Source organism: Poecilia formosa, unplaced genomic scaffold, assembly GCF_000485575.1.
Source record: "Poecilia formosa unplaced genomic scaffold, Poecilia_formosa-5.1.2 Scaffold66, whole genome shotgun sequence".
NCBI lineage: Eukaryota > Metazoa > Chordata > Actinopteri > Cyprinodontiformes > Poeciliidae > Poecilia > Poecilia formosa.
In genome coordinates this window covers 295,576-309,628 of record NW_006800005.1, presented here as the reverse complement: position 1 = coordinate 309,628, position 14,053 = coordinate 295,576, and the positions used below count along the sequence as shown (strand labels likewise).

At 40.9% G+C, this 14,053-nt stretch overlaps 1 protein-coding gene across 1 annotated transcript in view; it reads left to right on the top strand.

The window, feature by feature from the left end:
* Positions 1–432: 432 nt before the first annotated feature.
* gpc3 (glypican 3) overlaps positions 433–14,053 on the top strand; it is a 199,814-nt gene continuing 186,193 nt past the window's right edge. Inside the window, exon 1 of the mRNA XM_007554826.2 lies at positions 433–1,297. Coding sequence (XP_007554888.1) covers positions 1,138–1,297 — 160 coding nt within the window. The 5' untranslated portion in view covers positions 433–1,137. The remainder of the gene's footprint in view (positions 1,298–14,053) is intronic.

The window sequence follows — 14,053 nt, the reverse complement described above, 5'->3', positions numbered from 1 at the left end:
TCATTTAATCTCCCATGGCAACTCAGATGTTTTGGCACAGCAAACACCTGGGTAGACCTAGCTCCGCCTTTGAGACGCATCTCCTCCTCTAAGCTGCAGTTTCTGAGCTTCCACCTCACAAAGCACCCTTCTCTTGTAACTCAGCTCCTTCAGACTAGCCAGCAGCAATTAGCAAACACCTGGTGGAACTGTGCAACAGCTGAGCTCATTATAGAAGCTACGTCTCTGAACAACGCTGGTAAAAATGTTAAAGGGTTAACAGAGGAGTCATGTTGTGACGACTTTCTGAAGGCGGAGTTTCACAAAGAGCAGGAGCTTCTTAAAGAGACGGAGGCCCAATTTCAAGGAGTTAAATTACATAGTCAAATTTCCTTTAAGTCATATTTTGTATACTTTTTTTAATAATTGAAGGTAACATATTATGTGATTGTGCTATAAAAACAATAATTTTTCCTTCTGATTTTGATTTGAAACAGAAGATTGTTGCTTTACCATCTTAAACTTTGCATTTCACTCCCCTTTTAAACATTTTGAACGCAGCTGTATGTAACGCGACGCTCCAAGCCCGCCGCACTGACTGATGGGTAAACCATAAAAGTTCAGCTTCTCTTTTACCTTCGCTGCCATTCATCCAAGTAGACGGCAGCAGTAATTCCCTCCTCGTGTGCCCACTCACGCACCCACCCACGCGCGGCCGGTCGGTGTATCAGCCCACATCATCACCAGCTACTATTACACTAGAGGGGAGCTGCTTCAGGTGGCGGCGCGCGCGTTGCGGGAGCGCGCACACATACCGTGGGCTGGTCCGTTTGCGCACACAGCTGTGATTTTTGGGGTTTTTTTGGGTGGTAAGAGGGACGCCTGTTAAGTTGCTGTCCTCGGTGTGGTTTGGAGAAGGAGGTTCAGTGGAGCAGCTTTCAGCGCCAAAAAGAAAAAAAAAAGGAGGCTGAGTGAGGAGGGAAACATAAGGATGCTGATCCAAGCAGTCAGCGGGAGCTGCAGCTTCTCTTCATCAGCGCCAACCCGGGTTGTTCCGTTTGTAACTTTTTAACGAGCTGAAGTTCACCTCAGCTTGTTTTTTTTTTTCTTTTTCCACGTTACGTCCGGTTTCGCTCCGGTTCCGCCGGCCTCCCTGCCATGGTGGCCGCATCGGTCCACGGAGCGCTCCTCCTGTGCGCCCTCCTTCTCCAGCTGTTCCCGCTTCCCGGCGGACAGGCACCAAACTGCCAGGAGGTGCGCGCCGCGTTTCACGCTCTGCACCCCGGTTCCAAGTGGGTCCCTGAAAGCCCGGTGTCAGGTAACTTCCACATCTAGATTTTTTTTTCTTTCTTTCTTTTAAGTTCCAGAATACACTTCAGTTATTTTCTCTCCTCTGCTCCTTCTTTCTTCATTCTCCTCGGCTGAACCTCCTCCAATATTCTCTAGGGGAAAAAAAAAAATCTATCGCCCACGTTGGGCATCTTGTTAAAGCCGCGCTGAATCGGTACCGTCTGCAAAGCTTATAGAGAATCAATTTGTTCTAATATTGATCTAAACACGAAAGCGAGACGCAATCCTTTACACCCGAAATCTGGAAGCAGATGTGAACATCTGCCTGCAGCTGTTGGAAACTCTTATATGTAATATTCTCTGATGTTTGGAGTGGGGGGGGGGGAGCAAATACTGTCTGGCAAAAAGTATTAATAATTCCTTGAACTTTCACATCTTACCACAAACTTCAGTGGGGGTTTTGTTGCGATTTGATGAGACTTTCAGTCGTAGTTTGGTGAAAGGAATGGGTTTTCACCAACAAAAATCTGAAAAGTGTGGCGTGCTTTTGTATTCAGTCCTTGCGTGTCGAACACTGTTGGAACCACACTTTGTGACAATTTCACAAAGGTGCGTCTCTGTAACCGAAGCGTCGGTTTTCAAGTCCCAGCACAGATTGATGGGGTTTAAATGTGGATGAAATTTTACGTGAACCTTGTTCCCGAGAGGTGAACTTCCACCCAGACCTCAAGTCTTCTGCAGCCTTGTCGCAGGTTTTCCTCGGGATCGTCTCGTGTTTAGCTCCATTTATCTCCTGACCAGCTTCTGAAGAGAAGGATCCTCACAGCGCCATGCCGCTGCATTTGTGTTCTTCATGTAGTTCAAAAACGTCTTTGTTGGTTTGAACTCCTTCTTCCACCTGTTTCCAGCGTCCGCTGCTTCAACTATAGAGCTTCTTATTGTTATTTTTTGTATCTTTTGGGGGGGGAGGTGGGTATTCTTCCATAAAAGTAAAATTTGAGAAGTTACTAGATTGTCCCTCCTGAGCTGTGGACGTCATCTAACGATGCATGTTCTCCAGCAAACCTCTAAGACCCTAAACAGATTAAATTACAAACATAGTTTGTGTGATGTAGTGTTAGGTCCATGTTAAAATATAAAAAATAAATACGAGAATAAAGTCGCATAAGAATAAAGTTGTACTATTATGAAAATAAAGTTATATTATGACTTTTTTTTTATTCTTTTCATATGGCCCCAATACTCTGTCATACTGTTTGCTTTTTAGTAGCACTGAATTTTATTTAGGGGTATCAGAGTAAAGGAGGGGGTGAATACAAATCCCCCTGCAAACTTTTGTTTTTTCGTTTGATCGCTACGTCTTTGTGTTGGTCCGTCACATAAAATCCGTTACGTTTGTGATTGGAATGTGATATAAAGTGATAAATTTAGCGCCAATCTCCTGCTCCATTGTGCAGAAAGCAGCGCGTCGAAGCCTGTCGCTTACGCTCTGATTCAGCATTTAAAAGCAGAAGCCGCTCATGGGGCTGAACAACAGCCAGCTGCAAATGTTAATTGGGTGTTTTAGTGTCGTGTAAGGTTCCCCGGGTTAACGGCTTTCTCTCCGGCCCCAGCATGGGATCTTCATGCTCCTCCACGACTCTTAAGAGCTCTGGAAACGCTCCGTCGTCTCCAGAGAGCGAGACATACCGGGAAACACTGTGCAAATTAAACAGCAGGGGCAGGAAAGCGAGATGCACTTTGAAGCCTGTTCTGTCATGCTCCCCCCCAACCACCCATTGCAAAGGTAAACGCCGGCTCCAACCGGCTGCTGAACCCTCCTTTTCCTCCACACATCCATCTTTAATCATACACCTTCCGCCAGGGCCATCCAGCGTTTTATCTGGCAGCCAGAGGGTGAAACATCGCAGCGGGCTGAGAGAAATATTTAGCCTCCCCAAAGCTGAGGCAGAGTAGGTCAGGCAACCTTCAGTCGGAGAGTCGGCGCTCATGTGGAATGAGTTCAGGAGACGGCAGCTGGACTCTTCTGCTGCATCTGGGAAAGGGTGCAGGCTGGTTTATTAGAGGAGAATCAGGCATGGAGCAACAACTTCTACAAATCAATCACAAAGTCCGTTTGGATCAGGCAGTATTGGTAAAAGAATGAACGTCAGTGTCAACACAGACAATTAGGTCAGTAATACTTAATGTGCCTGATTGGACATAATTGTCTTAACCGTAAAGCTTCAAACAAGAACACAGATTTGTTTTTCATCGTTATCCAACATAATTCTCAGCTGAATTCAGAACATCATGGAAGTTTTATAAACAGAATTCGCTGATTAATTATTCCAGCGGGTCAGGATCGTTTTATTACCACAGTTTGCTCACTGTTACCTTCCTTAACCAGGCTAATGCCATAGTAGGAGTTAAGGAAGGTGATGACTGTTATCAGCAGTCTGAACAATTATTAAAAAATTTAGAGTAGCAATGCACCAATATAAAAGTTAAGCAATAACAATATCACTGCTATGGCCGATATTCATTATTTATTGATATTACAAACTTTTTTTTCCTTACGGTTTGCCAACTGTAGAAAAACACACAATTGGCAACAAGATGGAAATAAATCTACATTATTAATATCGATCTAATTGTACTTATCTGATATAATATGCTAAAGACTAACTTTGGCCAATTCTGATGTCAATATTTTGTGTCTCACTAATTTAGAGCACCTGGAACTGTGACAAAGTTGGAATGAGACACATATTTATCCTGCCAGCATGAGCATTGATTTGACTAGAGTTACAGAGTATATAAAGCATTTATTGTTATTGCAAATTTACCACCATGAGATTTGCTCATTGAATTTTTACATTGGCAGTAATATATTTGCTGATGATTTCCGGCTAATGTTTAACTAAAATGTTTTAGCAGGGCATTAAGACTTTAAGTCTTTAAGAAAGAACCAAGCTGTTTAACTGGCCAAACTGCAGATTTAGGCAGAGTCAGCAGTACAACCATGTTGTCTAATTAGAAATTCATGATTTTATTTTTTCCCATAAATGGCTAATCTGTCAGGTTTATATGTTTGTATGAACCAGACAACCCAAAGATTCATACAGATAGTTATGAACACAATACACTAGCTGTGTTTACAAATGTGCACAAAACTTTGTCGATGCTCTTCTAATCTGGGGGAACAAAACACAATTTTGCAGTTGAGGTGTTTCCATCAAAGAAACAATTAAAATTACGTGAAGAAGTCGATTCACACAATGTCATTAAAAAAAACACACCATGCTACCACTTCCTGTCGTCTTCTTTGTCATTTCTGCCAGTAGAAACATCAGTTTGTTGTTCATATGGAAAGTGTCCCCATATGCATGCTTTCCCATATGCTTTCCAGGTCAATGTGGAAAGCGTTCCCACTTTGACCTGCAGCTCATTCTCAGTGCTGCAGGTCAAAGGTTAAAGATGTGACAGTGAGGATGATATGAGCAATAGAGGAAATGAGAAGTGGACCTGTATCAGTACAGAGTAGCTGGAGCTGACTCACAGCCATGTCCGCAGGAAAGCGAATCAGAAATGTAATGTATGTAGCGCCTTAGGGTGAAACTTCCCCCAACCTCTTAAAAAAACAAAAGTTTGCTGTTTCCACCAGTGTGATTCAAGACAAGCGAATGCAGTGCAACAGCATCAAAGAAACAAAACCCAGTGCAGCTGTGGGAGTACTGCCACACATCTTGTATCCCGCTCCCAAACCCACTGGTTCATAATAAAAGGGTTAGTTGTTTTCTGTTTGAGTAATATGACTTGATGAAGCCTGTTTCAGCATTTCACTCTATGAAATAAGTCATAAAGGTATGTATGATTTATGCTGATGTCGTGTCAGGTCACTATTGGTATTGACCAATACTCAAAACTGCGATACATATATCGTATCAGTGCCATTTTAGAGTACAGTTGGTTAATTTTGTTGCCTTCAGTTGCTTAAAAAATGTCATATGTATCAAATTTAACTTAAAATAAATTAATTTAGTCACTTTAAATTGGGTCTCTGTTTCTTTAAGAAACTCCTATTCTTTCTGAAGCTCCACCATCACAACATGGCTTCTCTATCAACCCTTTAACAAAGTTTTTACCAGCATTTCACTGAGAAGTAACTCGTATAATGAGCTCAGCAGATGTGTAGTTCTATCAGGTGTTTGCTAATTGCTGCTGTCTAGTCTGAAGGAGCCGAGTGGGGCTGCTCTGTGATTCATAATCTTGGAAACTGCACCGCGAAGGAGGAGCTGGACCTCGGAGGTGGAGCTAGCTCCATCCAGGTGTTTTGCACAGCTGAATGGTTACCATGGAGATTAAAGGATTTCTCAAACATGCATAAAAGAATCAAAGCAACACTCCAGGTGTGTTTTTGATGAGGGAATAACATTATAACCTGACTTAAAGCTCAAAAAAGTATTTTTTGCAAAACGCTGCCCCTTTAAGACGGGTTACCAAAGTAATAACATTTCAAATAGCTCTGCTGTCTAAAAGACACCAGTGGACACGACTCTGAGGTGCAGCTGCAGCTCTTGATGACTAATTAAACCCTAATTTAACTGCATTTTCACTTTTTCCTTTAATGAAGGCAAGCTGCTGTTTACCGCCTCATTGTTTTGTGTTTGCGCAAAAAAAAATAAATAAAGAAACTCTTTCACATTCGGGCTTCCAGCTTTCAAATTGTTGCTTCATCAAATGACTAAACTAGAACAGAGAACAAAGCTCCAAAAATACTCAAACCCCCCTCCCCACTCCAAAGAAACAATGGCAATCCCCAGTAGGTAATGATATTCGCATTCCTTTGGTTGGCTCTAAATTGCTCCGTCTTTGTTTCACTTATTGTCTCTACAAAGTGACACTGACTTATTTGCCCCCGCGGAGGCAGCTACAGTTTCCCACGTGTTTTCTCCCCTCTACACTGGGAGCTGCTGTATAATTTATGCTCATAATGAACGGCTTTTAGCATATTCTATATCTTAATACCACTTGTTTTTCTTCCTCTGCTCTCTGTCATTAAACTTGCATGGCCACGGCTTCCTAATTGGTGCTGGAAAACCTAGACACGTACTGTATTTGTGGATGCCCCCGCTCCCCTGACTCGGAGTCCCCGAGCTTGTTAAAAGATGAGAGGAGACGGACTCGTCTTGCCTGTGTGTGTGTACACTGGACTTTTTAAGCTCCTTCTCTCCGCATCCAAAATGAACATTTCAGCCACAGAGGGAAGCAGCGAGGGACGGTCGGACGGAGACTGTGTTTTAAATCACAATATAGTGGCCTGCATTGATGCATCTTGATTTTAGTTTTCATATTCATGTCACGACCACAAACTTCAGTGTATTTTACGGGGATTTTAAGTGTTAAACTGGCACAAAGTGTGTAGCTTTGATGCAGTGGGAAAAGGATATATGGTTTTCAACTTAAAACAAATAAAATAAAAGTATGTACGCAGCCTTAATGAGTCAGGGTTTTTTTTTTTTTCAATAACCAACTTTTGCTGAAGTCAGAGCTCTAAACTTTCTCTACCAGCTTTCTGGAGCTATAGACTACAATTATTTCTCTTTCTTCTTTGCAAAATAACCCAAGATGAGATTGGATGAAGAGCATCTATTCTCATCTGGGCTTTGAATCAGGGTTATAATAGTTTTGGGCTTATGATGGTTTAATTTTATTTTGTCGTGACTTTTTATTCATCTAATGCAGCTAGTTTTAGAGTTTAGTGTATTTGCTAGTTTATTATCTATAATAATCTTGCTTTGACTAGACATCTTAAACATCTGAATATGTTATTATCTAAACCATTCAATTGAAGTTTGGACTTTATGGTAAGGGTTGTGGTTTTGCTGGCAGGTGACATGTTGCATTCAGGTTGATGAGTAAACTTCAGTTGCATGGATGCTTTAGGAAGGAACTGTAAGCAGAAATTGGAGACAAAGTTTCAGAACTACTTTCATTACAAAGTAATGACTCAAATCTTAATTGATTACAGATTTCTTGGCTTTCATGTGACAAAGAATTAATGCTCTCTCATATTTTGTCTCATTACATTCAAGAATTTCTATTCATTATAATATGACCAACACAAAGTAGTGCATGATTGTAAAGTGGAAGGAAAATTTGACTTTGTTTTTATTTTTTTATCTTTTGCACATAAAAACATGCGTCAAAAATGTTTTTAAAATTAGCCTATTAAATGAATTCAGTATTTAGTCTGTCATTGTCTTAAATACTGTTGTATGTTGTGGAAGTACAACATACATTTCAGCATTTTCTGCCAAAATGCAGATAAATTCAAGGGGTTTTCATACTTTTGCAAGGTGCCTGTATACTGGCAGCTGCTCTGCATGGGAAACAGTCCAACACTGACACCTTGCAGGGTATTGATGGAATGCATGTAATGACTCGAAGGTGTCGCCTCAAGGTTGTATGATGGGGGAATTTACATGCAAATTGCTCCTGGCCTGGATCTTTGTCCTTCTTTAGTTTGTTTAACAGAATTGTCCATCACAGTCTCGCGCGCGCACACCCACACAAACACACACATAGAATGTATTTCTATCTTCACAGGGACTTTGCATTGACTTCTATTCATTTTTAATTATTTTCTGTAACCTAAGCCTGACCGTTTCCCTATATCTAAACATCACAGGTGCATGACTAAACCTAACCTACACTCAAACCAAATCTTATCTTATAACTCATAACCCAAAAGCAGCACTTCTTGTTGTGGGGCTTGGGGTTTGGGCTCATTCTTTAACCTTTAAAAGTATCTCATTAGATAGTTAACATAATCAAGTTCAAAAGGCTAATAGGAAAATAACTTAATTGGTTAGTTTTTTGTAAAGCTCCTGTCAGATATTTCTCCCAATTTTTGTTGTAAGAATAGTACCACATAAATTTCACATGCAAGTCAAGAAACTGCACTTTTGTAGAATGTAAAATTTTGTAAAGGTGTTCTAATTTGCACTGCAATAATGAGGGTCAGGAGGCATTTGTGCAGAGAAAAGTCTTCTTCTTTCCCCATCGGATATCATCCTTTGGAGTTTCTGGAGGCTGTTCTTCAGTCTAACACAGGGCTAACTTGGTTTTATTAAGCTTTTTTATCTGGAACAATATGTCACCTAAAATATGAGTATCTTCATCATTTATCACTAAATGGCAACCTGACTCAGCATATACAGCTAAAAAGGTCATCTCAGGATCTCTGCTAAGGCAAGAGTTTACAGAAATGGTACCATTTCTGTAAACTGCTGGCTTGTTTCCTTCCTGTAATGAGAGGAAACTAGTTTACCATTTGGATCGGAACATGTTGCTGTTGGACAAGACTTATCATCAGAGCTGTTTTCCTGTGTCATAAATGAGCCACTTTGCAAGTCTTAGTTACTAATAAATAGATTTATGCTGCATTCAAGTCTTTATGAGAGGGCTGAGGAAGAGCTGAGCAACCACAGCAGACAAGACCTGTTCTGCATTATTGCTCTTTCACCTCTCACTGTGTATGTCAATGAAAGGTCTTTTGGACTTTTGGAGGTTTGTTACAGCAAATACACAAAGGACCAAGTTCTATGAAATTCCACATTTTTATATGTCATATTCCAGACATTTCTAGTCAATTCACACCTTAGCTTTGTCCTAAAGTAAAAAATGATGTTCTATTGCATCAGGTTTGAACTTTGGTCCATAAGTCCAATCAGTCTCGAGGCGGTTGGATGTTACACCATAAAAAGTCCTGAGGAGGCAACAAAAACCAGTATTCATACACACACCTGCACACACAAACGTGAGTAACCAATAACAGGCTGATAGAAAGCTGCTTCCAGTGCCCAGTAGCTGTTAAACTCAAGGTGGGAGAAGTGAAAACAAGTTCAGTACCAAACTGCACAGCTGAAAGAGAAAAAAGTTTTAAAAAAAGACAACGAACAGCAGCAGGAGGAGAACCAAAGCTGAGCCTTGAGTGAAAGGAGAGACGGAGGAAGCTTATTCCCAACTGATCTGTCAGTCACAAGAAAGGCTTTATATTTAGACGGTGTGATTTTATTATTTGTGAAACTCCAGTGGGAATCCTGTCCCTTTCCCTCTCACTGCTGTGGAACTTGTGTAATGAAACACATTTATCATCCGCAGCACGACAAAACGCACAGATGAATCTGTCTGTTTTGCTGGAAATAATTGCCAAATCCCCGTCTCCTCTCCGCTGCGACCAGGCTCACCTCACGTAAAAGTTTAATAATTCTACCCCGCAGTCTGAAATTAACTTGATCTTATCTGTCAGGAGTCTTTTGTTGGTATTGATTTGAGATATTAAGCCCGTCAGTTTGCATACAAAAGGTGCCGTTTGACAGCTTTATTGCCTCTTTTGCTCATTAGGCTGCACCCCTAAACCTCGATGGCTGTCAGCAGTTTACAGAAGCTGTCCTCTGTTTGATTCCACACTTATTAATCATCCAGTCTGTCACATTGTTGCATCTCCAGGTAGATGAACTTTCTTTGTCTGCACTGTTTCTATTATCTGAAGATCTCAGGGAGTCACACCAACAGAATCTCCTTTGTCGTTAAGATAAACCCTCCAACTTGACAAAAGACGCCTCCCTATTTTTTGACATGCAAGCTATCAGGCATTTTCTGATGCATTCGCATTCTGAGACCCCCCACCCATGCACCTGCCATGCCCCACCATCCCCCTACTCAGAATCCAACTTCCAAATTAATCTTTCTTCTTCTGTCTCTTTATCCTGCACATCCCGCATGGAAGCTGGCAGACTCCCCTGACGTTTGTTTACCGAACCATCAATCAGACCCCTTGTCACTGATGCCTCTCAAGAGCCAATCCTGCAAACAACTCGTCAACGCAGCTTGGCACATTATTACTGCGGCCTCCACTGATCTGCAGGCAGCTGCATGGCATGAAGGGGGAGGCACTGAAGGGAAGCATTTTCACTGGAACTCCTTTTTGTTTTCCAAACTGGGTGCTTCAGTCCTACTTGCGTCTCTTTGTATGCGTCGGTGTACACAACAGGTGAAAGAAGGGAACTTGCTGCCTGTGTTCTGAAAAAGCATCTTTAACATGGTGTCACAGAAATTATTGTTGTAAAACTATCACTCCAAAACCCAGGACTCTGAAATCCAGCAACATTTCTTTCACTGACGTCAGCACTGCCTGGGTACTGCGTACGACAAAAGCTGAAGTGAATCCCCCATTGGAACAGAAGGAACTGATCACTTTTTCTACCTTTTGTGGGCCCAGACTAGCATCAAACTTTGGTAACAGCTTTGCTCCAAGATGATCTTATAGTAAAGGCTCAAAAATGTGCATTCTATAATGTTTTGTCATAAACAACCATTAGATAATTGTATCATTGGGAAATCCTGCAAAGAAGTCAGTTGAGTTAAGTCCAAGACTTCCAACTTTCTCTGTGACCATTATAGTTTAGTATCCACCTAATCGTTATAAGGTGGATATGGCGATATCCTGCGCAGATGTTAAGTGTGCAAAAGGTTTTGGTGGCGGTGAATGAGACCAGAACGTGGTGGTCAATCTAAGTGTAACCCATGTTATTTTAACGAATGTTGTAATACACCACAATGCCGATAGGTGGGAGTAAATGGTCTCAAAGTAGTCTAAAGCTACAGTGATATTGTGCTAGAACAATCAGAAGAAGAAGAAGAAGAAGGGGGGGGGGGAAAAAACAAAAAAAAAACGTTTTTGTAGTCATTTTATTGACAAAGCAGTTTTATTTTCAATATTTTTCAAGAATTAGTTTTCATCAGTGGTTGAGTTTTGATTCCTGTGCACCTGCACCCGGAAGAAAGTTGTTTTTGAGATTATTTTTTTTTTCTTGCTGCGAATCTCCGGTGAGTTCTGTGCTATAATTAGCTTCGTTGGATATCGATTAGTTACAAGCTAATATTTTGCTGTTATGTATTAAAAGTTATATTATAATTTAATTTTATAGTTTCAATGTTAAAAGAAAAAAAAACAATCGGAGATAGTTGTTTATGGGTAAGAATGTATATTCTCTACAACAAAATTTTGTATGTGAATTAGCAATGCTTCCGGCTAACTCACAAAGGCTATTCTCCTAATATTGCGCCTTTTCTTTTTGAAATGCTGATGACATATTTAGTGACAGTGAATAATTTATTCCACTGTACGGGATTTAAGAGTGCTGAAAAAAATATGTTGATGCCAATTCAGTAAATAAAGTTGTGACGTTTTGTTGAGCTAAAAGACAAAATTATTTATCGCAGCTGGTAATAATTTTATCTACACGGAGTGAAGAGATAAACTTTCACTGAAGTGACCTAGAATTGTATATGACACTGTAGTGAAAGATGTTTCTGCCATATGCAGGCTGTTTTTTGTGTTGAGAGACAACGCGAGAAGAACGGCGAGTCAGGATCCAAAAAGCGGATTCACATTGTGTCCACTACAATGCCAAAGAAGAATCTTCTTCTGATCCTCTTGATCGGTGGCATTGCACATATTAACACTAACCCGGTAGCTACCGTATAACATTCAGATCTGAAAACTGAACTGAACTGAAAACAAATCAAAGGAAAAAAAAAAACTCTTGAACTTGACTGACTTGACTCAGGACTAGTAAAAGAAAACATTGACTATTTTGTTCTGTTTTTGTTATTGTCAGATTGTGTAATAATTGTGTTTTATTACACATTGTATTACACATGTGTTTTGTTTAACACATTTTTCCCTTGCTCCTCCTGAGTTGAACCTAGTTCTGATGCGCCATGATTATAAAGTCACAGATGACTTACCAGATAAGTACATCTTACATAAGCACTAGACTTGAAATCACCGTAAGTCTTGTTAAAACAGTAACGGCAGATGACCTCGTATCTTTCTTCCAATTGTTCCTAATCATCTAAGCTAAAGTTTTGGAACTTGCTCACGCAAACATACTCGAGTCAAGATCTAAAATGTGGGCCAAGTTCCTTAAGTGATTAAGTGTTTGTACAAGATCTCAGTTTGTATTGACAGAGAGGACGGTGACGGGTATGGGGACCCGTCTTCGCTTTTTGAAGATGTGGTTCTGTTCGTGTCTCCAGACCAAGGCCTCCAGCGTACATTGGAGCACTTCGTAGCTGAGAGGTGGATAAGAGTCGGTTCCTGGAAGGTTGAGACCATTGATCTGACCTGGAAATAAATGGACTGCTCCCTCTGCGTTGAGGATTATAGTCTCTGCCTCATGAGGAGGAGTTAAAGTATCACAGATGATGGTAGGATGGAACCGGAGTCAAACAGACGGATTGGGGCTGCGTCTGAAGTAATGCAAGTGCAGCTCTGGTCTGTTGTGGTGGAGAAAAAACTGAGCCAAAAAGCAAAGATCTCGATTTATTGGACCATCCAATGTCTGGCCCTCACCTGAGAGGATAAGGATCATGACAGAAAAAATGAATTCAGAGGAAGTCCTTCTCAGGACTTCCTCTGAATGGTGGCCAGACTCAACCTAGAGAAGGGATGGAGCTGGGAGTACAGCCTCTGTTTACAGGATAGAACGAAGTCGTTTAATGCGGTTTGGGTGCCTGTCTCACTGGGAAAAACCAGAACCCACTAGAGGTATTTTAGATGTTGCTTAGCCTGGTAAAGAGTCGGCACTCCTCAGATTCGTCAGTGTCGCCAGTGAAAGGCTACGATTAGCACAACTGGATGTAAGTGGTCAGAAACTTGGAATGAGTTCCTATTTTAAAAGATTTTTCTATTCATTAGAATATGAAACCTCATGATGGTGTGTGACTGAAATAATCACATAACAAACGCTCAGGTCTTAACAGTTTGTAGACGTTTAGTGTTGTGGTCTGTGGAACAGATCCATTCTTCCTCCCTGTTCCAGTTGTCGGTGTGTTTTTCTTTCTTTGCAGGCTCAGAGTTGTGCCACAGCATTGTGTAAGAAGTTCAGACTGGTGACATTGTGTCACAGCCTCACCAAGATTCTCCACAACTTGTCTCTGACCTTTCTGTTGTGTTTATTCCAACTCACAAAAAACATCCCAATGAACCATTTGTAGTTTGTGGCAGAGATGTGATAAAATGTGAAAACAATCGGTTGCTGTGGTTACTTTTACAAGGTACTGTTGGTCTTACATGTTTGGTCTTCGGCTTGACAGAGACAGTCGCCAACCCCCTCGACTTGTGGAGAAAAGTTCAGGGACTCGCATCCACTTTGACTTCCTGAACTGGTTTGGATTTGTTTATTCTTTTCTGTTTCCAGTTGAATGAAATGTTGAGATCATAGAGCAACAGGACAAAAGAAGAAATGATTTAGATCTGTCAGAATGCATTAGATCCTATTATCTGATCATTTCTACCCGTTTGGTCATTATGTCTGTGCACAAACATGTTAATTACTCTTCTGTGAAAGTGCCGATTATCTGGTTTCGTACAGCCACATCAGTCCAATGAAGAGTCCCTCTTACGTTTTAGTAAGACATCTGTTTCGTTCATAAAAGCTCCAGGAGTCTAATTACTTATCTGTGTGAATAGTTTCCACATTCAGATGGACCGATGTCGTTTCCTTGCTTGGCTATTTTCTGTATCAAACATACTGAAATCTTCTCTTCCCGACACTTGTGCCTAAAATGACTTTTTTTTGATCAAGTGTGTCCTTGAGTGGTGAAAAGGTTTTCAGTCGACCAAACCGAGCTGGAAAACATTTCTGTGTTGCATGACTGTGCATCAAAATTAGTCATTTTCAAACCGCAATTTATTTTTTGATTTCGACTTTGCCGGATAACACGGCCT